This window comes from Lissotriton helveticus, chromosome 9 (assembly GCF_964261635.1).
Source record: "Lissotriton helveticus chromosome 9, aLisHel1.1, whole genome shotgun sequence".
Lineage (NCBI taxonomy): Eukaryota > Metazoa > Chordata > Amphibia > Caudata > Salamandridae > Lissotriton > Lissotriton helveticus.
In genome coordinates this window covers 241520229-241546313 of record NC_136070.1, presented here as the reverse complement: position 1 = coordinate 241546313, position 26085 = coordinate 241520229, and the positions used below count along the sequence as shown (strand labels likewise).

At 44.1% G+C, this 26085-nt stretch overlaps 1 protein-coding gene across 1 annotated transcript in view; it reads right to left on the bottom strand.

Annotated features, from left to right (window-relative positions):
• The window catches only part of KNL1 (kinetochore scaffold 1), a 579877-nt gene that overhangs the window by 134906 nt on the left and 418886 nt on the right, over positions 1-26085 (bottom strand). Inside the window, exons 21-23 of the mRNA XM_078659817.1 lie at positions 21833-21933; positions 8585-8653; positions 3556-3665 (exon numbers count right to left, since the gene is read on the bottom strand). Of these exons, the coding sequence (XP_078515943.1) occupies positions 3556-3665; positions 8585-8653; positions 21833-21933 (280 nt within the window). The remainder of the gene's footprint in view (positions 1-3555; positions 3666-8584; positions 8654-21832; positions 21934-26085) is intronic.

The following is a 26085-nucleotide window of genomic DNA, read 5'->3' as shown; positions in this document are numbered from 1 at the left end:
CCCCATCTTCTCGAATTTGATGTCATTGATAGACCTGGAGGAGTCTTATTTTCACATCCTTATCTTCAAAACACATAGAAATGTTCTCTGCTTTAACTGTCTTACTCTCGCTAACAATTTTGAGTCGTTCCTTTCGTCTGAAGTCTGCCCCAAGAGTTTTTTTTAAATGCAAGGCATAATGCCAATACTGAGAACGAGGGTCTACCCATAATTAGATGGCTCACCGGTGAAAGCCGACTCTGCATCAAAACTTCAGCAGTATATGGCTACATTCTCGCTCTTCTGGCCACCTTGCTTTTCAGCTCAATCAAGCCAAATCGATCCTTCAACCTGGTCAGGCGATAAGATACCACAGAAGATGCAATAGGCTAATTCCAGGTAATAGTATCTCCTTCAGAGAAAAGACTGTCATCCTTATGTATGAAGTTTTCTTCTCTGAATGTAACAGCAGCTCCCATCGGTCAGAAAAGTGTCATCTCTTTTAGGTAGTATATATATTCTGCACTGTTTTTTGTTCCCATGCTAGACTGTATTTGTGACCATTTCAATAATGACTGCAAGACCAGTGACAAGAGACTGGAATCAGACACTCCCTTTGAACATCTTGACCATCCAGTCTGTTGTGTGTGGTGGTGCAGCAGAACAAATCAACTGAAGCAAGTTCCATTCCAGAAACTTCCAAACCCAATCAATTAAAACAAATTGATCGCTGTAGGGCTGGGGAGTGCACTTGGAAACCTTTCAAACCAGGGCAAATAGGTTCCTGAAGAAAACCTCTCCCACATCAATGTGCTGCAGCTGAGAGCTGTCCATCTAGTTCTGAAGTAATTTTTTCCATCCGTATTAGCAAAAAAGGTGCTCATCCTAATGGAAAGCACTACCACCATGCATTGTATCAACAAGTGGGGGAGGGAGCACAAAATTCAGATTGATGTCAAGGTAATGGGCATTATGAAGGAACATCTCTCTGACCTTCAAGGGCTACAAAATAAATTCAGACATTTGCTGCCAGGGCTACACAATACAAAGACATTTGCTGGAGCACCACAAATGGGAATGCCACAGCACCGTTCTAGGAAATATCTTATACGACCGGGGCATACTATAAAAAGTTTTGTTCATCAAGAGGAGAAAACGAGAAATGCCACGACTTAGCCCAGATCTAGGGGTAATACTCTTTTGATAGACTGGTCAAAGACATTCGCGTACACTTTTCGATCAATACGATGCTTCCTAAAGTCATCATCAAGATGATGCAGTGCAAAACAGAGAAGTTACTTGTCTTCTCTAGAGTTCAAGGCAAACAGGATCCAACTACTCAGACCCAGTCTTTTGAACTTGTTTTGCCAAGTAAACGGGTACAGAAGGCCAGGCTCAAGAATAGGTCTCAGGCCTATTACTTTCCAGTCCCCAAGAAGGACAAAGAAATTATCTGTGCCCCTCTCATTTGGAAGCATAACTCCTATGGCTCCTTTTAACAATAAGTTTCTCTGCTCACAGTGTGAGTCGACAAGAATGCTCTTCAGGGAGGGATGGAAGGTGTGCAGGGAAGGGAGTGGTCGGGAGAGTTAGGGGAAGGGCCGAGGTAGTGGGGACAGGGGTGTCAGGCAGGGAGACTAGGAAGAGAAGAACATCAGCTGAATGATTCAGCAGTCCAACAGGATCACCTACCAAGTGGTGACAAAATAGTTGATCCTCAACCAGAAGATAGTGGCATGAGGGGGAAGTCAGAGGGATTTAGAGGCAGCAGGGGACAGTGTGAACTGGATCTGCTGAGGCTGCCATCTTCTAGACTCTTTTCATTCCAAAAGTAGCAATACGTCTGCTGACGCATTTGAGCAGGATACGACAGCTGCCACTGCCTGGGCCTAATAACCAAGAATTTCTTACACTGTGGGTGGAACTGGCATGCAGGGAAAGTCGGGTCCGGGCTCAGGCTCTCACCCCGCTGTTCTTGAAGCATTCCAAGGAAGAATCTGCGTTCTCTCCAAATCATTCTCCTTCAAAGTGCATCTCACGTAGTGTAACCTGGACATACTCCAAAAATCAAGTGAAATATTTCCAAACAAGCTGCTGTAGCAGGACAGCCCCACCCATCCACTGACCACAGAGTCAAAGCCACATTTCGTGATCACTTTTTATGCATCCAGTTCATCACTCACTGGTCCAAGAATGGCCTAATTATGTGCTATGGCAGGCTGATGACCATGAGTTTTGCTAGTTACCTAGAAGCATGGACACAGCCGTACAAAATGCCAGTGTCATTAGCTGAGTATAAAGCCAAGCTGCTGGAGTCAAAAATGTCACGTTTCAAAGTATGATGTTTTCTGGATTCTATTTGGAGGGGCCACAGAAGGTCCCTCATGTTCTGCTTCGGCAAAGATATCTAAACCACCAGACACTCCAGTGATGGGCAAGAGGACCAAAAGTGTAGGTTACTTAGAGTTGACTTGGTATTTTGTAACCTTCCTATAGAATACTATTCCCAAAAAAGATTTCTCGCAAGCAACCAATATAGGGTCTAGGCTAGCTGCATTGAAAGGAAGCAATAGCTAAACAAACTGGAGAACTGCAAATTTCTGTCAGAATGTTCCACTTCACTTCCAATGAAGGTAATTCAATTCCAAGGCCTCCATCACTTTCTCAACAACTGTTGTGAAAGATGAGCCCTTCTCCAAAAGAGGCCAATGGGGTTGAAAAATGTCCCATTCTGAAGATGTGTCTAGGACACTGATACTATAGATCCAAATAAAGGCCAGCATAAGTAGTATCCTCCATCCGGCCACATACCTTCCATTCCATAGCAAAGGCAACTGAATCCGAGCCATAAATCCCTTGTAAATGGACAAACCATGGGGAGAGGCTCACATAGCGGTTCACTGCTGAAGGAAGCCCAGACTTTTCACATTGCCACGCAGATAATACTTCTTTCTACTGAATACGTGACAAACGCTGGAGGTGACTCCATAGGTGGCGTACCCATTGACTTCGGGGCCGGTGCTGGGTAAGGTCTCGAATGATCATAGAGCAGTGCTTTGATCGGACTATTCTTCCCCTTAGAAGGGACATCATCTTGTTTAAATATCTGCAAGACTTATAGCTTGAGGCCCGTTAAGGTCTTTGACCAAATTCTCTGTTTTCAACAGCAACTAAGTCAGTGAGAGACTCAGAGAAAGCACCAGAACATATTTATGAAAAGCAAAACAAATGGAAATGACATCAGCATGCCAGTTGGCACCTAATATACCCCAGTAACGTTATAACTGGAAGCAGAGTTGCACCTGGAGTCGGTGCTGGAGAAATAGATTTCCAGACCATTCTGAAGCCTGGAAGGAATGTTTATAAGGTGGAAAATCTACAGGAAAAGGTATTCTTCAGAATACTGAGAATCTGAAATGATAGTAGGACAGGGTGGGTATGTATTGCTTATACTTTTTAAATAAAAACGTGATTGTTTGAATATATATTTCTCAAATGTAAAATATACAATTGACTTTTTTTCACATTGATTAGTTTAAAGAGAAACTCAATTTATCATAAATTAATTTGCGTTACCTGCGGCATCTGTTGCGTTGTCTTGTAATTCTCAGGCAAAGATAGTTTTCTATCAATAAACTTGAAGATAAGACGCTGAACAAGAAGGGAGGAGGGTGGAGCACTTTCACCTGTGCAAGGAGACAGAAAACAGTACAAAGAATGACACTTCCCAAGAAGAATTTTGCTTCACATGGTGGCTAGCTCAGGCCTTACAAAACAGCTTGGAAAATGGCACTTTGCTTAGTGAAATCAAAAAGCCAAGAGGTAACACATATATATGAACCCAAAATCTAAAGTAGGGTCAGGGATGCCCAGGCGAACTGCTGAACTTCAACAAAAGTAAAAAAGCCAGAATTTTGTCGTGAATCACAGCTCATTAAAACGTATTCATTTCCGAACTGTGGGCCTGAGGTTCGTTGTGATTGGCAGAGGGTACAGTTTGCCGGTTTCTCTTTAAGTGAGGAGGAGTAAACAGACTATGAGGAGTCAAGCAGGGAACCGATTGTTATGTTATGTTATGTTATCCGGATTTATTGAGCGCACAGATGCCCCAGCAAAGGGGCGTCCTGGCGCTAGTACAGAACATAAAAAACCGGACAAGGTGAGAGACAGAACACAACACAGCAGAACTAAGGGGCTAAGGGGAAGAGAAAGGTTTTGACAGCCTTCCTAAAAGCAAGGAGCCCGTCGATGGCACGAATATGGACAGGCAAGGAATTCCATAATTTGGCGGCAAGAACTCGAAAAGAGCGTCCGCCAATCCTGGATCTCTTAAAGCGGGGCACTATGGTAAGGTGGAGAACAGAGGACCTCAGAGAACGAGCTGGAACGTAGGGGGAGATAAGATGCTTCAGAATCTGAGGGGATGACAATTTGAGGATTTTAAATGTCAGGATCAATGATTTAAACTTTATTCTCTGTGCCACCGGAAGCCAGTGGAGATTATAAATGGTTTTCCTAGCTGAACAAAATTTGGGTAAGTCGACCAGAGCCCTGGCGGCAGCGTTCTGGACGCGTTGGAGACGGGAGAGTTCAGCCTGATTGACTCCTAGAAAAAGAGAGCTAGCATAGTCTAGTTTAGACAATATCATGGCTTGCACAATGAGTTGTCGAGTGGGGGCGTCAAAATATTTAAAGGTGGACCGAAGCTGACGCAAAATCCCAAAGCATGCTGCAGCAATCTTTTTAGTATGGATGGAAAAACTCAATTGGGAGTCAAACCATACCCCAAGGTTTTTAACTTCAGTAACGGGGGTAGGAGTAGGACCGAGCTCATGCGGCAACCAGTTATCGCCCCACAAATGTGATTGTTTCCCCACAATAAGCACCTCGGTTTTCTTGGCGTTTAATTGCAGGAAATTGTCATTCATCCAGTGGGCCACGGATATAAGTCCCTCACGGAACTTGACTGCCTCAAGATCGGAGGCCCCACTAATAGCAACCGCCAGCTGAGTGTCGTCTGCGTAGGATACGATGGAAAGGTTCCCACGCATGGCGACAGCAGCTAGCGGCTGGACATAGAGATTAAATAAAGTGGGGCTAAGAGCCGATCCCTGTGGAACTCCCTGGGCAATCGCATGTGGTTTGGATTCGAAAGGGGGGGTGGTAACCCTGAAGGAGCGACCAGATAAAAAAGATCTGAACCATTCAAGAGCGATATTATCCACCCCAGCTTCAACCAGACGTTGGAGTAGAATGTCATGGGAGACAGTGTCAAAGGCGGCACTTAGATCAAGAAGCACCAGTGCCGCCGTGTGACCCGAATCCACCAACATGCGAAGATGTTCAGCCATATACAGGAGCGCGGTCTCGGTGCTATGACCGGGCCTAAAGCCATTCTGCGAAGGATCTAAAATATTCGCAGAATGGAGATGGTTAGCTAAAATGATGTTAACATGGGCCTCAGTCAGTTTGATTGTGTGTTCTGGTAGCAATTATTCAATGTAGCATTAAGAATGGCAGTAATACCCCCAAAAACATTTTTTGAAAAATATTTCACAAGGGCTTTGTGCCTACACTTATTGGAAGCCTTTGCTTTTGTTTGCTGATGTATCTGCTGTTTTAAATTGAAGGCATGAGTGACAGCACAGTCATGAATTTTATGACAACACTGGGCTTACCTTGACTCCTACCAGCATATCACTTCCTAGGTTCTCACGCAACCTTTGGTAACCGCCACCAAAACTGCACCGGGGTACTATAGAATCTGATGTGGAAAACACATTGGGCCCACCGGACGATCCAGGATTAACCTTCTTTTTAGACAGGTGTGGTAGGAGAGGGAGAAGTGTCTAAATTCGATTTAACCTTGTAACTGTTCAGCCCTTCTTTGACATTTGGGCATGTTTGATTCTAATAAGAACAAAAAGTATTGGGTGGAATGCTTGAATTAATCTTACCCATTGGTAATTACTAGGCTGCATTCCAGCTAATAATATTTTGCTTATTGTGCCAATACAGAGCAAGAAAACGATATTGGTCCTGGCCCTTCCCCAAAAGGAACAGCCCAGCCTAAAACATCTAGGTTGTGCCTACTTGGTAATAGAACAGCAGCAACCAGGAGTTTGAGTCCCATTGCACATCGAGCTTCAAGACCATCTATAGGCTTACCCGTCCCTTTTAAGAATTACTCGCTAAGAACAAGGATAAGTGGTGAATGGAATGCCTAACCCTAGCAACATATTTGTACCCAAACCTTCATGACTTGGTTTATAATAAAACAACCAAATTTGCATGCCATTTCCTATCACAAGATGGTGACTGTAATCATACCAGGAAATGGTAGTTCTCAAGAAATGAACATGGGAAGGTTACAATTTCAGGGTGCCTTCATTTACCAGGAACTACTTAAGACATGCTATAGCCACAAACCTACCACCCCCTTTCCTTGCTAAAGTGCTGAGCAGTGGAGTCAATTTGCACAATGTGAGCTTTAGTACCATAGAAACAGCTGAAAATGGGTTTCTTAAACCCTCTATTTGGAGAAGAGTGGTGCCCATATCCTCATCAGTGAGCATAAACAGTTACTCACATTTCAGTCATATTGCTTCTGATGAAGATCATGTCTTGCTACATTATAAATGGTACCAATAGAATCTTTGCAGATTCTTTATCACTGAAAGATTGTTTCTGCAATACCAAACATGTTTGAATACAGCTCAAAGATATGTTAGTTCACAGACGTCCCTAACAATGTTTCTAGAGTCTTAAGACCAAATGACCACCATGCAAGCATCATGAAATGGCGTCTCACTATAAACTAATTGCACATTTTACCATTGGGAGAGAAGCACTGTCCTCTCAGGTGGAGGTTTGTTGCATGCCTCAAGACACTACTGAACACATGTTAATGTCTAGCAAGATCCTATCTGTTTAGTTACTTCTTGGCCTTAGAAGAACAGACCATGCTGTTTCAGTGCTCCTTGAGATGCAAAGAGAGCTCTTCTTGGAACTAGCCTGTGCAGCCTCTCTTCTGCCTTACATGGATGAAGCAGTGGAGAGAATGCAAGCTTCTCCTCATCCCAGAAACAGTCTAGGTGAGGTACATTAAATTACCTAGGGGCTGAAATGTTGCCATTCATTGACAAAGCATCACGTACTGCCTGTGGATTTTAATAAACAACTCTTTCAAAAACAGAGACCACCAATATACCAAAGAAAGCTAGCTTTTCAGGTCTCCTCCAAAATTGGTAGACATGGGAAGACCACTGTGTATAGGTTGTAGCTCCAATGTATCCATTATTCTAACTAAATATAATTTTGTTTGTAAAACTCAGCCTGAAAACAAATCACTTACTAATCAAACATTTAATAAAACATTGAAAAATGAGCTCACAGTAAACAGAGACCTCATTGCGGAAAGTAGTTAAAGTAGGCCTGTATGCCTTTACATTACCCTGGCAAATAATTTTTGGGGTTATCTTCAGGGTAAAATATACATGTTAAATTCTCATGCTGCAGACCCAGGAAGTTCTGACAGATGTCATGCTCAGAAAGGACAGTTGTTTTTAAGGTAATACTACATCATTTGTATGCTCCAACCCAGTGTAGCAACTAAAGATGATGCATTAGTAGAATAAAAAATGTGAAGTTACAATGGTAGCTAGATAGTAATATATTTATAAGACAAGAAATGAAAACAGTAAGCCAGTTGGAAGAAAATTGAAACAATATTTTAGAGACGGTTTAGCATTCACTCAAAACAGTAAAAAACCAAAACAAATGTATAGTCTTCAAGATAACAGAAAAGAAAGTCCCTTTCGGATAAAAAACGGTTTATTCATCTCAAAAGGACCTGCCCAGCAGGTGAATCGTAAATGCAAGCAATCACTAGATGGTAGCATAATTAACAAATGTAGGGAAAATCATTAGCTACGACCAATGGTCTCCAATCAGAGTTAGTCAATAAGAAGGAGGGATTCATTTTAACTGCAATTTAAAGATATTTTTAGGATGGAAATACTCCAAACCATGTCAGTATTCACAACAAGAGACCAAAATCTTTTAAGGCCATTGAAATAGATTGGGGGAGCAACAAGGCAGAGCAGTGATGCACATTTAGTGGTGTGTGTCAAAATAATCTCTAACAAAACAATCAGTAAATGTGTCTCCGTTATAAGCCATCAATCGACCGGCAAAATCAATCAAGATTTCATAAAAGAAGAGGGGACTAGCTCCATGGATCTCTTCTGGATTGCTGTACAAATCAACCAAAGATAGGGATGATTAAGGTCACTGGTTACTCTGATGAAGACATGATCCTGAGGAGGATCAGAGGGCATAATGTCTGCCATTGCAGGTTCCGTTCCAGACCTCACAAGGAAAGACTCGAGTTGCTCTGCAAATATGGTGGGAAGGGAGAAACTCAGCGGGATCTCTAGTTTCTCTAAATACTAGCGCACAAATTACAGCACTGCCATTAAATGCCACTGAACTACATGAAGTTTATTACAGTTGGTTAAAGGACTGTACAAATGTTATAACGGTTGTTAGTACCCATAGGTCAATATAGAACAACTAAGCTTGTACATTTGGTTCCTAGTCTTACCATCTAATAGGGATTCAAAGTTCACATCTGAAATTTTTCTGCAAGGCTGGCGATTAAAAACAGCATCATCTGAAAGTAAAAGAAGGAAAGAGGTATCAACACATCCGCTAGGAGAAAGCTAGTACACACAAACAATTCCTGAAATCCAATGAACACAGAAACATTTAGGTATCGGGCAGTTTCACAGCTGTTTTTTCAAAGCAATTACATTAGTTTGATGAGACAAGGGCGACCCATATACCAAATGTGGAATAATGCACTCTTTGCAAGTTATTTCCGTACTTGTCCTCATGCACTTTAATGTGTACTTATCCAATCAGGGGCTTAATGCATGCACAGCCCCCAACCAACCTTTCAGGGCCCCTAATCCTTCAGGAGACCCCAATTCAGACCAAGGTCAATAATTATCTGACACATATGGACGATTAAGGGCCCCTTTTCACATTCTGCAGAGGGGCCCAATCAATTTGTGTTTGACCACTGTAGCAAATATTCAGTGCCCAAACACCCCTTCCATCGCTCTTCATAAAATAAATTCTACACACATTCTTTTCAAAGGCAGTGCTTCTTAGTGTCCACTGTATTAACCGATTCCTTATTCTGTCCAAGGTCGGATCATTAGTGTACCTCGTAGCGTCTTTTTACAATTTAGTAGTGGTTATCAGGCGTTATACAAACTGAGGGGACCTTTCGTTTGGTCGGCTATATCCCGCTTTTTTCATCTACTCCGAGAACTACGGAGGTGGAACCATGACTAAACTTCATTGATGGCAGGATATCCGCTATAAGGGGCACTTGGTCATCCATACATTATAGTGCACATCGCATTGTTGGTGCACCATATATTTATTCTCGTGTGAAAAATTGGATCTCTAAGCATTTCATCCACGATCCTTGGATATTATATTCATAGTACTTGTTACCAAGAACCCGTGTATACATGACACTTCATGACTGAACTATCGCTCGAATATCCACGTGGATACTTACCAAGTTTATTGGAAATAGAGATTGACAGAGCGGACTGCCACCTTTCTGGTTTCAACACCTTATTCTGGATATTGAATTTTTTCTCATGCCCTGAAGAAGTCCCGGCTGGGACGAAACGCGTCGGCTGTCCTATTTTGCAATTTGTGGAAAAATAAATTATCTAAACAAAACGGACTTTCTGGACATTTATACTTAAGTGATTGTTGAAAAACTGTTCATTTCATGGTGCACCTGTGCTTCTAATTAACTCATGTTATAGTTCTTTCTGAACTGGCATTGTGTTGGCGGGTGTCGTATCAGTGTGCACATGATCCCCACCCAAGGGTATAGATAAGGGGAATCCTTTCACATAATTGGTTAAATTTTTGTATCAGGTGCATTAGTTTCAAGGTTCCGCCATCCACCTTGCTTCAAAAGTGGTTATTGGAAACCAGCTTTGGCAAAGCCAATAGATCTCGCCTATACAATAGCCATTGGCTTTGCCAATATGTTTTAGCCATGTTGTACATCAGCATTGCTAAAAGTTACTTGGGTAATGGAGAGCGGCGTGGAGTGTCGTAAGGTGGAGTGCTCTAGGTTGGCATGGATGATTTAGTGTTGTAGAGGGAGTAGTGTCGTAGAGTGGAAGGGAGGAGAGGGTAGTAAAGTGGAAGGGTGTAGAATGTCGTAGAGTGGAGTAACAGTGTGTCGCGGAGTGGTGCATAACAGAGGAGTGGCGTATAATGTTGAGAGTAGAGTGGCAAAGAGCGGAGTAGATTGTCGTAGAGAGGAGTGGCATAGAGTGGAGTAGTGTATAAGAATGGAAAGGCAAATTGCGGTAGAGTGGTATAGCATAGAGTGTCAGAGTGGAGTGGCACAGAGTGGTGTGGAGTAGTGTGTTGTAGAACAGAATGGAGTAAAGTGACATGCAGTGGTTAATAGGGAGTTGGCTAGTGTTGAAGAGTGGAGTAGAGTGTTGTAGAGTGGAGGGTGTAGAGTGGAAGAGAGTTTACTGGAGTAAAACTTCAGAGTGGATTATCGTAGAGATTAGTGTCAGAGTAGAGTGTCGTAAAGAGAAGTAGAGTGGACTCGAGTGAAGTGACTTAAAGTACATTGTTGCAGAATAGATTGGCTTAGAGTGCAGCAGCATTGCGTGTATTGATTTAGAGTAAAGTGGTGCAGAGGAGGAGTGTAGATTTAATCAGAGTACAGTGAAGTGGTGTTGATTGGAGTGCTGTAGGTTAGAGTGGAGTGGTGCAGGGTAGAGTGTAGAGTTATCGACTAGAGTGGCATAGAGTAGAGTGGCGTAGAGTGTAGTGGCAAGGAGGGCAGTGGTGCAGAATAAATTAGAGTGGCATGGAGTGATGCAGTGTGTAGTGGAGTTGAGTAGAGCGCATTGGCATAGAGTGCAGTAAAGTGGCACAGAAATGAGCGGTGCAGAATAAAGTGCAGCGGCGTAGAGTTCAGTGGTGCATAGTAGAATAGAGTGGCATAGAGTGTAGGGACGTAGAGCGCAATGGTGCTGACTAGCATAGCGCGCAGTGGCAGAGAGTGCAGTCTTGCAGAATAGAATGGCGAAGCGTGCAGTGGCATGGAGTGTTGCCGAGTATAGTTGTGGTGTAGAATGCAGTGGTGCAGAGTAGTTGGCATAGAGTGCATTAGTTTTGAGTAAAGTGGAATTGAGTGCACTGGCATAGAGTGCATTGGTTTAGAGTAGAGTGTCACAGAGTGCAGTGGCATAGATTGGCGCTGCGCAGAGTACAGTTGCGCAGAGTGGCAGAGTGCAGTGGCATAGAGTATTGTTTCAAAGTAGAGCGAAGAAGAATGGAGTAGTACAGTGTAGAGTGCAGTGGCATAGTACTGATTCCAGCCTCCACAATTGAATCACTCCCCACTTTAGGAGATATGTGGCATCTAATAATAGAGCAGAGCACAGTGATGTAGTATAGTATAGAGTGGTGTGGAGTGGCACAGTCAAGTAGAGTGTAAAGTGGCGTAAGGCAGATTGCTGTGGAGTAAAGTGCAGCGGCATGTAGTGGTGCAGGGTAGAGTGCAGTGGCATAGAGCATAGTTTTGTAGAGTAGCATACAGTGGAGTTGTGCAGAGTGGAGTGGCATGGACTGGAGTGGTGTAGAGTGTAAAAGTACAGAGTGCAGTAGAGTGGCAGGGTGGTGCAGAGTAGAGTGCAGTGGTGTAGAGTTCAGTGGCGTAAAGTGTAATGTAGCATGGTGCAGGGTAGAGAGCATCAGCATAGAGCAGTGACGTAGAGCACAGTGGCATAGAGTTTAGTGGTATAGTGGAGTAGAGAGGCACAGGGTCGAGTAGGCACAAAATAGCGTGTAGAGTGAAATGACATGGAGAGTACAGTGGCAGAGCAGTGGCGTAGAGTGCATTGGCATAGAATGCAGCGTTTGGCGTAGAGTGCATTAGCGTAGAGTGGTGTTGAGTGGCGAAGAATGCAGTCACAGAGCACAGTGGGGAAGAGTAAAGTGGCGCAGTGTAGAGTTCAGTGTTGCAGAATAGATTGCTGTGGCTTAGCAGTTTGGTCTGGACAGTTTCCATGAGGCACAGGGTTAAGACTGATTTGCATGTGGCTGGGTCTAAACTGGGGTGGCATTGTGAGCAAAACGAACAATGGATTTAACCTAAATCTATTGACTGGGGGAGAATGTTTGATTTGCTCTTCATTACGTCCATCATCTGTATGTATTTTGCTTTCTCACCCTAGTGCGCCAGGTATGCCCAGACGTGGGTCCTGGGCCCAGTGTGTTACTGGATTCAAGCTAGCCGGGATGATGCCCTGAAACTGGTCCCAAGATGCTTGTTCTGGTCCAGGAAGGACCTGGCTTGGCAGTTCGGTCTGGACTGTTCCCATGAGGCGCAGGGGCAAGACTGATTTGCATATGGCTGGGTCTGAAGTGGGGTGGCAAGGTGAGCAAAAGAATGATGGATTTAACCCAGATCTATTGACTGGGGCAAAATGTTTGATTTGCTCTGCATTCCGTCTATCATCTGTGCCTCTTTTGTGTAGAATAGGGTGGCATAGAGTGCATTAGTGGAGAGTGCAGCAGCATAGACTAGAGTGGAGTAGAGTAGGGCTGCAAAGGGTAGATTGCAGTGGAGTTGAATGAAGTGGCGTAGAGTGGAAGGCACTGGGTGAAATAAAGTGTCGTAGACTGCAGTGGTGTAGAGTAGATTGTTTGAGAGTAGAGAGCAATGGTATATGGTGCAGTGTAAATTATAGTGGCGTAGAGTGGAATGGCATAGAGTGCAGTGGTGTGCCGTACTGCTCTTGAGTAAAGTGGTATTGAGTATAGTGGCACAGATTAGAGAGGAGTAAGGTGGCAAAGGGTAGACTGTGGCGTAGAATGGAATGGTGCAGAGAGGAATATAGTGACGTACAGTGCAGCGGCGTAGACTGTTTCAGGGTAGAGTGGAGTGCCATAGAGTGCAGTGGTGCAGTATAAATTATAGTGCCTTAGAGCGGAATGGCAGAGTGCAGTGGCGTAGAGTGGAGCGATGCAGAGTGGAGTTGTATACAGTGCATTGATGCAGAGTGGCACAGAGTAGAGAGCAGTGTAGAGTGCAGTGTGGAGTAGGGTTGAGTGGAGTGGTGCAGGGTGGCATGGAGTAGAGTAGAGTGGTGTGGTGCAGGGTAGAGTGGTGTGGTACAGAGTGTAGTGCTGCAGAGTAAAGTGGCGTAGAGTGCATTGGCGTAAAGTGGTGCTGGGTAGAGTGCAGTGGGGTAGAGTGTTGCAGAGTAGATGTGAGTGGCACAAAGAGTAGCGTAGGGTAGAGTGCATTGGCTTAGAGTAGCGAGGCATAGAGTGAAGTAGCTGTGAAGTGGTGCATAGTAGAGTGGGGTAAAGTGAAGTAAGCATGGTGTGGTAGATTACTGCCATTACATACAATACATCTTGGAAATGACCATTGCATTTGCACAGACTTGCAATTTTACTGATAAAATTATATAGCGCATAATCGATAATGTGTGGAAAGGTCATCACCTAACTTATTGATTTATTTTTTTAATATTTGTTTCTAGCATACTTCAGAATTATCAAAAATGAGCTCTTCTGTAATCCTGATATATTATGAAATATATGCACAGTTTATTTACACTTTGTTGTGTGGTAGAAAAAAAAAATCATACATCCTTCTGCAAGCACACCCCAAGTACAGCATGATGTCACTAAAAACCTTTCACTTTGAAGTCAGAGGGGGGAAAAAACTAAACACCAAGTTCCTTGGAAGACCGATCCGGACATTTGACCTGTCTTTGAACACACCGCAAATGTGACAAGATGAGGACAAGATTTAAAGGCCTGTTTACAGAAATCGAGTACTGGTGAAAGAATACAGTAAATAGGGTCTGGACAACAGAAGGGACAAACTCCCGCTAGGTGGACAGCCTATAGGGCCAGCAAACAGAAAGTAATCTAATGTGAGTTACAAAACAAAGCCAATGGTAAGCCATGGGTGGAATGCATTCCCAGATAAGTTTTCCGAATACCTGCAAGATGTTGTTAGCAAACAAGACAGCTGCGCTTCGACCTAAAAAACCACTTTCACTAGTGCAAGAATACCTGAAAAGGTACCCAAATGTGAAACTGAAAGATAAACAGTATTACACATTTCAAGACCAACGTAAAGTAAAGAAAATCTGGATGCCCGATCTGGAACAGTCTCTCTTGTTGAAAAATAAGGCTCACTGGTTGCATTTCTGACTTGAAGGTTTTAGAAACGAGGTCGTCTCATGGGCCATGAGGAAAAAAATAACAAGTTACTTAATTTCAATAACACCTTACCTGGTAAAGACTTTATCTAGCTGCAAACTCCTTTCCGTAGAATTGCCCCTAAGCGTCAGACAAATCAAGAAATGTTTGTGAGCAGTAGTCCTGCGCACCAGTAGGTGGTGTCATTTGGCTCTACATGGCATCTTCTGTGCCAGAAGTGACGTGCACGGTGCCACCCCAGAGCGCTGAAGTAAAATTCTTTTAGCAACTTTCTATGTCTGGAGCGTGGAGCCACGAAAAAAAACACTTCCCATTGGTGTGTAAAACTAGGGGAACATCCCTGTCCCTAGAAATCTGTTCACAGAGCAGGAAGGGTAAATCAGTAAGTAATTTCCGGCTAGATAGAATCTCTACCAGATAAGGCGTTACCGAAGGCAAGTAACTTGTTCATCTGATACAGACTTATTGCCGCAGATTCTTTACCTCAGAAGGGATACTCAAGCAATACCTCCACGGAGGAGGGTCTGCACAAAGTATCACACAAAAAAGTCCTGCAGGACCGCATGGACAAAGTGCACATCCTGGACATACCGGACAACCCAGGAGGTAGTGCTTAGTAAATGTATGCAGAAATGCTCACGTTGCTTCATGGCAGATATCCAGGACCGGGACTCTGAGTGCTAACGCAGAGGTCACAGACTTTGATCTAGTGGGATGAGCATGCAAATCCTCTGGGGGTTTCTTCTTTGCTAAGGCATAGCAGATTTTAATGTAGAGCACTATCCATCTGGAGATGATCCATTTCTGCACAGCCTTCTCTTTCTTGACCCCAACATACCCCACGAAGAGTTGATCTTCCACCTGGAACAGCTTTGTGCGGTCAAGGCAGAATGTCAACACACTTTTTGGGTCCAGCTGGTAGAGTCTCCACTCTTCTTAAGAGGAATGGTGTGGAGCGTAAAAAGTAGGTAAAGTGATGTACTGGCCTATGTGGAACGGGGTGAACCGGAAGGACCAGTTTATCTGGGAAAATAAAATGTAAGGAGGCTGAGAGAACACCACCTGTAGCATTCTGACCCTCTGGGCAGATGTAAGTGCCACCAGAAAAGCAGTTTTTATAGTGAGGAGCCTAAGAGGACAAGAATGAAGCGACTCAAAAGAAGTGCACATTATGAAAGTAAGAACCAAGTTACGATCCTATTGAGGCATAAAATAGAGCTGAGGGAAACTTGCTACAGACCTTTAAGGAACCTATTTACAACAGGGGGCTTGAGGGGAGAACGCTGATCTGGCAGCCTCAGAAAGGCAGAGATGGCAGAAAAATAACCCCCAGAAGTGGCCAATGCAGAGACCTGCTGGGCCAGGGTTAAGATAAACAAAAGAACCTGGGCAAGGGGAGTAAATAAGGGATCAACCTGTTTCTCAGCACAACATGCAACAAATGTATTCCAACGGATGGCATACACTGTTTTGATGGAAGGATGCCAAGCTGCCAAGATAACATCACAGAGTTTGGACAGAAGGTTGAAAGCTGTCGCCACTCAATGTCCACCCATGAAGGCAGAGGATTGACAGGTTCGAGTTGAACACCTTCCCCTGTTGCTGCGACAGAATATACTCCCGAAGAGGCCGCCTTATAGGAGGAAGAACGACTGTCATGCTCAACAGGTCAGGATACCAGACTCTGCGAGCCCAGTCTTCACCCACAATGATACCATGGCTCCAATCATTCCTGATCTGCTTCAGAACTCTGGGCAGGAGTAGTATGGGCGGAAATGCGTACAGGAAGACTGAGCTCTAGTTGAGATAAAGAGTCTCCTAGCAAGAGTCACCTTGGAAACTCCAGCTAGCAAAACTGCTGATAGTGTGCGTTCTTGGCTTGGGCAACCAGTGCTGAAAGAGACCTTGCACCACCTGTCAGTGGAGATGCAACTCGTGATCCACTAGGCATCTTTGACTGAGTTTGTCTGCCCTGGTGTTCAGAGCCTGCCAGGTGGTGAACTATCAGGGATATGCCTGCTGTTTCAGCCATGTCCAGAGACGTAGGGTCTATTGACAAAGGATCCACGACCCCACCTCACTTGTTGCAGTACCACATGGTGGCGGTGGTGTTCTGCTCTAGCCTTCCCTTGAAGGAGGTTAGAAAGGCTTTCAATGCCAGTAGGATCGCATGGAGCTCCAGCAGGTTGATGTGGAGTCCGGATTCCGCCAGAGACTAGAGTCCTCTAATCTCCACCTCTCTCAGATGGCCACCCCATACCAGGAGTGACGCATCAGTCACTACTATGAAATCTGGTTAGGAAAGGTAGAGGGGTCTGCCTCTGACCCAATCGTGGTTCGTTAGACACCACTGCAGATGTTTCACACTTCCTTCTGAGATCTGGACTATGTCCGAAAGATTCCCCAAATGCTACGCCCATTGAAACGTCAGGTCCCACTGCAGAGCCTGCATATGCCATTGGGCAGGAATTACCAGCAGGATGAAGGAGGCCATGAGTCCTAACAGCCTCAGGGTCAGCCTCCCCGAAATCCAGGATAGAGACTGAAAGGTACTCTGGAGAATAAGCCCGAAACTGCACTGTGTATAGAGTAGCTTCATTGAAAGGAAGTGTCTTGGAGGGAGTCAGGTGTGACTTTGGCATGTTGATAGTGAACCCCAGTGATTGCAGGAGGTTCTCTGTAGTGTAGAGGTGGGAGACTACTTCTTATGGCAAGCCCGCCTTTAACAGCCAGTCATCGAGCTGGGGAAAAATTGGCATCCATGATCTCCGCAGATGAGCTGCAACCACTGCCATCACCTTGGTGAACACTCGAGGGGAGCTGGTAAGGCCGAAAGGGTGTACATAAATTGAAAGTGCTCGTAGCCCACTGTGAACCACAGGTAACGCTGGTGGGCAGGCAGGATGGGAATGTGGAAATAGGCATCCTGCAAGTCCAACTCTACCCTCCAATCTCCTGGGTCTGGGCAGAAGGACCTAAGCTAATGGGAGCATTTTGCATTTCTCCTTTATGAGGAAGTTGTTGAGGGCCTGCATGTCTAGAACAGGACGAAGTCCTCAATCCTTTTTGGGGACCAGAAATTACCAGGAATAGCACTCACAGCCCACTTCTGGCACCATCACCCTCGCTATGACTCCCTTGGCCAAGAGAGCTTTGACTTCCATGTGGGGAAGGGATAAATTACCCTCAGTTAGCTGCTCTTACGATGGTGGCATGGAGGAGGGTGTTGTCATGAAGGGGTGGGAGTAGCCCCTTCGGACGATTTACAAAAACCACCTGTCTGATGTTAGAGACTGCCAGTGTGGTAGGTGATGGCACATCCTGCCACCAACTGGATGCCTATACAGGTAATGGGGCAGATTAGGAGGATTTGGAGGCTGCAGCGGCCGGTAGGTGGTAGACTGACCAGATCACTGGCTGCCTGACCTACGAGTTTTGTGGGCACAGCACCCTCGGCCACGCAGAGGCTGGGGAGCATGCTCGTGGCTGGGAGGGAATTGGCGTAGATGGAATCCCCTTCCATAGCCACAAATGGAGCTGATGTCAGATTGAGGGTGATGTGGGGCCATAGAAAGGCCCAAGGACCTGGCTGTAGTCAGACTGTCCTTGAAGCGCTCCAGCAAAGAATCCACATTGTTTCCAAAGAGACAGGGCCATCAAAGCCATTTTTATAAGAGGATAGGACATCCCCGAAAAGCCAGTAATCCTCAACCAGGTGTGGTGCCTCAATGCCTCCGTCAACTAAAACGTTCTGCCCAGTTCACAACAGAGTCAACTTTGCTGCATCTCTCCCATCAGTAACAGCCTGAGATGACGCATGGGCCTCCTCCAGGAGGTATGGCAGCACCTGCACAACCATGTCCCACTGAGCATGGGAATAACGGCCCAAAACGCATGCATTGTTCACAGATGGTAATGCCAGGCTTGTGGAAAAAAACAATCTTCCTCAAAGATTCCAGACACCTGGATTCCCTCTCTGGGGGAGAGGTAGGGAATGCCCCAGGATTTAAATGAGAGGTCGAGGCTTGGACCACCAAGCTTTCCGGAGTATAAGCTGGAGGTTGAGGAAGTTTGGGTTCCCTTAGGCGCGGCAGTGGGCAAACGTCCTATTCACAGGAGTTCCTGTGTTGGGCTTGAACAAAGTCCCCAAAAGAACATCTGTGGGGGAATCAGTGAACAGGAGTAGGGGCCTGAGGGGAGAACTCACGGTTGCAGCACCTTTGTCAAGAAGTTACTATTGACTGCCACAGAGGGAAACTGAAGGTCAAGGACCTCAGCAGCCCTCTGCACCACCATTTCATATGAAGCTCCCTCCTCCCTAGCCACGGTAGGGGAAGAAAGCATACCAATATTTGGAGAAGCTTCCAGTCTGCTGGCTTCATCCACTTCATCACACCAGTCCCGGTTAGGGTTTTCTTCATATGGCTAGTATTCCTCAGGTTTCAGTGACCACTCCTACTCCTCCCAGAGTCCTAACCGAAGGGAATAGAGCGCAGGCTTTGATCTAGGAGTCAAGGCTCCTGTTGGTGCCGGATACGGAATCGGGCAAAGCCCCTCCAGCTCCATATCAAAGTCAAGGAGCAGAATGGGTATGGCACCGTCAGTATGTGCCAGCATCAGGGCCTAAGTTGGGGAAGGTCACGATGGTATGACCTGTGCCGACCCGAATCCTTAGGGCCTGAATGGAACCAGGTCCACCAGCGTGAAACCAGACGGGCCACGTCTTACCCCACAGGGCCCGAAGGTGTACTGGAGGAATCAGGCCACCCAAATATGAGGCGCATGGCCTCATAAAATTCAATTCAGTTGGTCGGGGATCACTCTGAGGCAGAATCTTGCATGGAGCCTGGCCTTGTATGTCGACCCTACCTCGTCTCATCGGTTGACGAGCAAGGAGAAGTTGAAGACCTCTCCGATGACTTCTTATTTCTAGACTTAACTGAATGTCCAGAGGATTTGGAGTGGGACGAGGATCTCAGTCTCTACGACAAGTCCCAGGTCCTTCCCTTCAATCGGGACGGCGAGTGTCACAGCGCTGCACGCCAAGCCGCCATGAGCTTAAGGTACCACTCTCGCAAGCCCTTTGGATTAATGATGCAGCAGTTGGAGCATGACTTTAGGATGCTCGAGACACCACAGGCATACAAGATGCAGGTTCGTCACTGACATCGGTCGATGACTGGCTCCGCAGGGCTTGAAGCCGACTTTTCTGGAGGACATTCCTAGCACACCAGGAGGAAAAATTCTCAGAAGAGTCGACAAAGTATACAGGTGTCCCGGACGCCACTTCCGGCACAAGACGACTCATGCGGAGCCAAACTACGCCACCTACTTGCATACAGGGGTACTACTCAAACAATTTTACGGATCTAGTCCGATGCCTGGGAAATTCTAAGGTACGGAATATGCTGCTAGAAGTCTATCAGATTTATCAGTTGACAAACACTTCAGTTGCAAAACAATGTAAAAGCAACCCATTCCAGAAAAGTTCTCTTTTAATCCTATGATAAATTTTCCTTAGAGTAACTCCAAGAAAGTTATATAGCGTCAATACTTTTCACAATTCATTGAAGACTGATCTTTTGGATTTAGGTGTGTCACTCCGTTCTTCTGATAATTATAGGTTACATGCTATGAATACTGTTCAACGGTCACTGTTTATTCACCTTCCTTACCCCCTTCAGCATTATTTGATATGGTTAATCATCACACCATACTTCACACAGTCAAGAAATGAACAAGAATCAATGAGGGCACTGAACTGGCTATCATCACACTTGGAAACCCAATGCTAAATAAAATTGAGCCACAGGGCTCAGTTCTATCTCCAGCTATTTTTAATCTGTACTGGAAACCCCGGATGACGTTTCTGGAATCCTCGAATTCTATGCAGACCACACAAAGTCTTCTCCTTTGAGGGCATGTTCTCTCAGACATACTATAGAAGACATTCCACCATGCTTTATACCACCTTAAATTAAATCCACTTAAAACTAAATTACTACTGCTCTCCCCCATCCCAGAGCTCGACAATCATATGAGCAATATGGGACTCAATGTACTGGACTGCAGATTTTACTTGCTTGACTTCATAGACTCAGTGGGACTTTGCACTGGATACAAATCTGAACCTAAACACATACAAATGTCATAGCAAAGAATGTTCTGTATCAATTAAAACTGCTTCCAGGAGTTAAATCCTTCATATCAGAATAAGACTTTAAATCAGTGGTATGGTCTCTGCTCATCTTTATTCACAAGTATATCAAAATTGGATCTGGCTCTGTTGAAGGCAGCCCTGCAAGCCACAGCGAGATTTGGCTAAGGAGTAAAATAGTTCAAACCAATTACCACAGTCCTTATTTCTCTGAATTGGCTTCCTACTTGAAGCACAAAGTCTATCCACGTGCTGTATGCATCATGAAGAAGGTTTTGTACAGTGGCACACTGAAATACATATGCTAATAGTTATTCTTCATTTTATAAAGAAGAAATATATTCCGAAACAATGATTCAGTGTGAACCCGTTCAAATAATGATTGAAGGTTAGAGTGATACACAGTGCACATTTAAGTAACCTGAGCACAAGCATGTTTTTTCACCCCACTGCCGAATATGCTCAGGGGATAACACTTCCTTTGAAGCTTTGAATCTAAGCCCATGGAACAACATTGGTTTGAGAATCAAAAGAAAATTCACAAACGTACTGCATCAAAGATATCTCACTGCGTTCCTGACCACATATGTTCTCTGGCCAAAGGAGTTTAGTATGACCTCTCATACATTTTTTATTTATACCCGACAATTGCTTGACAATATGTCTGGTCTACTATATTTAGAAATTGAAAATATAAAACCATATGCTGTTCGGTCTTTGCAGACTTTGCAGTGAATCCTCTGAAAGAGGCATCAGATACACAAATAAAGTCTCTAAATATAGGCAAATAGAAAAGGATTGAACTCAGGGGCCAGCAACACAACAATACACTTGGTGCCCAGTGGAACAAGCGGTCACACACTTTAGAATACTTTACATTTCTAAGTCCTAGTTAAGTACTTGGCGAAATTTCCAGAGAAGACACATTTGGTGATTTTGACGAATGCAAAATAATTCCTACATGATATGACATCATGATAGGACACTTTTAATGTATATAAACATTTACCAGAGAAAATTGTAATATGCAATAACAAACATAAAATCTAAAAATAAAACAATTTAAGAATCATAAATTGAGTTACTTGGCATATCAAGAAAACCATAACATGCCTTTTAAAGTGCATTGTGTGCATATCTTACTACTTTCCAATTGCAACCCATAATGATTTAATCTAGCACAAACATAAAAATGATCATGATGACTTTAAAAGATAAAATACAAGTTTTCGGAGACTCCATAAGCTCTGGTTTTGGTCAACAGTTCTCATTTATTTTAAAGTGTTTAAAATCCTTTACTTAAAAGATAAAAATCATCTAAAAACAGATCACTCATTGCAAACCAGTTATGAAAAACTTTAGAAGATATAGGTTTAGGGTACTTACCTAAAGGTTGTCCAAATGTGACTGAGAGCTCTATCGATCGATGAAGAAAGGTAAAAACTGCACCTTGGTCATCCCAATCACCAATTTCCCATTCAGAGAAACTAAAACAAGCATAAAGAATAGAAATGCAAATTAAGTAGATGGACATTTTCAGATGCACATCAAATGAAAACTGTTAAAAGCGAGTAGTCTTCACAATAAACAATGTTAGAAACATCAACTTAAAAAAAATGTTAAAGTCTAATTTTGCAATATTGAGCACACACACCAGAACTCTACATTTTGAAATGAAGGAGAGGTTAATCACATTACTGATTTCTGATGAACATCTCCACCCAAGCAAATTGTTCACTTACAAAATGCTCTAAGGCAACAATCAAGCACCCTTGAATTTGTAATTAAGCTTAAGTGTTAGAAATACCTCACAGTACACTGGTACCTGTCAGTTTCACTGATCACCATCGGCCAACGACTCATTAGTGCCCATGAGAATTATTATCTTCACCTTCAGAAAAATATCTGTAAGACTTAAATAGGGAGTCCCACTCCAATGGAAGTCTTAACCAAACTTCTGGAAGGAAAACGAGTAGGGACTAGTCAAAGACTTTCGGTAACGTTTTTGCTGGTGGGTACTTTAACTGCAGATATCTCGTCTTTCAAATCTCCTCAGGCACCAGACTGGATCTGGAAAGCGCGACAGTAGAACCCAGTACCAATTGGGGGTGTCAATGGCATCCATCACAACTGTTTTGTCTCTGGAATGGACAACACAGACACTAATGTAGGTGCCACCCCTGCAGGCTGGCAGCAGCTTATCACTGACACTTTGCATGCACATCAACGCGGAGCAGCAGACAATGGAGGAATGGACAGTGCGTGAACACTAGCTTGGAAACCTATTACCTATCAAAAATCCAACACTTCGAATGGAGAAGGGGGCTGGTGTGAGAAGGTTAGAAAGAATATCCATTGGCAAGAGCATTACCAAAGGTGAACAACTCGTTCCTGAGATAGATACTTCTTATCACAGACTCCTCACCTTTCAAAGCCAAAGTAGTACTCTCACAAAGATTGTGGATCTGAAGAGTGGACTTTACACAAGGGAGTGTTGCAGGGCAGAGTGGGATCTGAGAGTTGATGCAGCAATGCATAGTAAAGATATGGACGGTTGTCCATGAAGTAGTTTGCAGATGACTAACACAGGACTGTGTCTAGTCAAGGCCTTTGCCCTAGTAGAATGAACCAAAGCATAGCACAGATTGAATCAAGGGCAATCCACCTTGACAAGACCTGTTTCTAGACAGCTTTGCCTTCTTTTGCACCAGCAAATAAAAAGAAAGTTGACCATCCACCTAATGCAGTTTAGTCCCATCAGTACCGAAACTGAGGGCTCACTTAGGATCTACTTGATGAAGTGTCTCCTCATTCTCCTTAGAGGGATTGGCAGAGAGGAGAACACAGGCAGCAGGCCTGCCTCACGTGAAAGGATGACACCAGGTTTGGGTGGAGCAAGTGCAAAGTATTAACTAGTCTGGAAAAAAGGTGGTATATTGAGACTTGAAAGAAAACGCCTGCAACTCACTGACCTGCTGCACTCGGGTAATGGCAATAAGAAAGACTGATTTGAGTGTCGAAAGTCTTGCGGTGCAACTGTGCATCGGTTCAAGAAGTACACATGAAAAAGGTAAGAATCAAAGTAATGCCCCCAGTGTCATAATAAAAGATAACAGAGGGAACCTATAAGAGCATCTATAAGAAAGGCATCACATTGGCTAACTTAAATAAAAAGAGCTAGTCAGACAAATAAAGGAAGACAAAGTAACCTTTCATAGTGCCCACATCACTCGCAAAACCTCACAGAGCCAGAGATTAAACACACAGAATAAAATCTGACAAAGTTGCCTGCAATGGGTTGAACTATACTGTTCTTTGAACCAGGCAACTAATTTTGACCAACAGCCAGAATAGTTGGACTTGGTGGACAGGTGGTGAGCAGTCAGAATAATTTCCACCATTTCTGACAGAACATCACAGCCTCTAAGTTGATTCTGCTTCATTAATAGAGGTATAGATTGTAGAGACTGGGATGCAAAACACTGCACTGGTGATGGAAGAGCAGGTCTTCCTGAAGAATGCCGCCAAAGTGATGGGCATATACTCCGATTCAGCTGCTCAGCATATCAGACTCGCCAAACCTATCCCCGGGCTCACAGGATGAGGTGAGCTCTGTCACTTGAATTTTCCCCAAGACCTGAAAAATCAACAGCAGAGGTGGGAATGAATAAAGGTGGGCGACGTTCCACCGAAAGGGGGGCAAGGCTCTTAGAAAGACTTGAGAGGGAAACTCAAATCCACAAACAACGGACACTGAACATTCTTGGTGGTAACAAATACATCCATCAAGTGCACACCTCACTCAGCAAAGATGCCCTGTGCAACGTCCGGGAGCAACATCTACTGAGTTCTACTGCTCTGCCATTCAGGAAACCCATCATGTAAATTACCATTAAGACGATTGGGAATTAATCCATCCCCCTTCACAGCCTGAGAGTCTCCAGATAGAGCAAGAGACACCACTCAACCTTATGTACTGCTGTACCACAAGACTGTCGGGATATGGACAGACCTGCCCTTGATAGAAGGCAGAAAGGCTTCGAAAACTAGACAGATGACGCACAGCTCCAGAAGGTTGATATGGTGGCACTGCTCCATAAGAGAAACTAAAGTCTTACGCTTTACACTTCTCCCAAGTGACCTGACCAGCCCATAGTGGATGTGTAAGTCATGATCATCATCAAAATTACTTTATTCAGCTGTAAAAAAAAACCCATCAAAGCACATATATCACAAACAGCAAAATATATACTAGACCTACACATTTTAAAAAAAATATTAAAATATGTTTATAGTTTTATTTAGTAAGAAAAACCTCACTTTGAAATACAAATTTACATCCACCATAGTAAAAGAAGAAAAAATTAAAACCTTGAAATAACACAGATACAAAATAGGAATTTCAAAAATGAGAAAGAGAACCAACACGCACTAATTCATTGTTTTAGCCCTAATGGCCCAGCTCCATTGAAGAAAGTTGGCCACAGCGCATAGAAAAGATTCTCTGATTTTGGTGCGTAGGAGTCGTAGTAATGGCCGATACTGATATTGGCCAACACTCATCCGGACAGTCTGCATATAGGAAGGATCCAATTTTTTCTAGAGTGCATATAATCTGGGCAGAAAAAAATAAAGTGCAATATGTCTCTTCTGCCTGCAGGCATACCAGCAACATACAGTTTACACTAAAGTTGTAATGCCACTTTGAGGTAAAATATAAACAGGGGTAGAATACCATATTACAATTTAAGAATTCGATTTCTAGATACCGGGGCAACCAAATCAAGAAAGGGCTCAAATTCTGCATGGGGTTTGCAAAACTACATTGTGAGAACCACAGTTCACCCTTTGCATATCGTTCTCCCACTTCCATTTCCAAAAGGTCCTTCAGTGCTTCCCTTGAAAGAGGCGGAGAACCGCCATCCCAATATTCACCCAAGCCAAGATGTGTCAGTCTCTACTGTGAGGTCCAGATGAGGCAAAGAGAATGGCCTTCCACCTGTTAGGACGTCGTCCGCCATCCACCACTGAAGGTACCAGGTAGATTCATCCAGAATACAGACGTTGCCCAACAGGTACCCCAGTGTTGCCTCCATTGAAGACAAAGATTCTACTGTAGGGATCACATATGCCACCAGCCAAGATGCACCATTGGTATGCGAGAGGGCCGGAGACCAAGAAGATGCAGAACTATAATGTCTTGAATAGGGGCTTTTGCTCAAAAACATCATGATTATTGCTTTTCCACACAACACAGACTCATTCTGTGGAAAAGTCCTCAAAGACCATGTTTCGAAGATGGGCCTTATGAAGGGAATCCTTTGCACTGACTGAAGGTGACATTTCTGTTTGTTGATGGAGAACTCCAGAGTGGACAACAAAAACAGCTACATGTATACATGTATCCACAACATGCAACGGTGGGCTACAACCATAACATCACCTTAAGGAACATCCAAGGAGCAGAGGCTAGCAGAAGTACAGGATGGTGAATTGGAAATGTTACAGTCTCACAACAAAATAAACACATTTGTGGGACTGCAAGATTGGCAAATGAAAATAAGAATCCTGCACATCTGAGAACATCCTCCAGTATTCAAGATCAATGATCAACAGGACCAACTTGAAAATGTCTATCC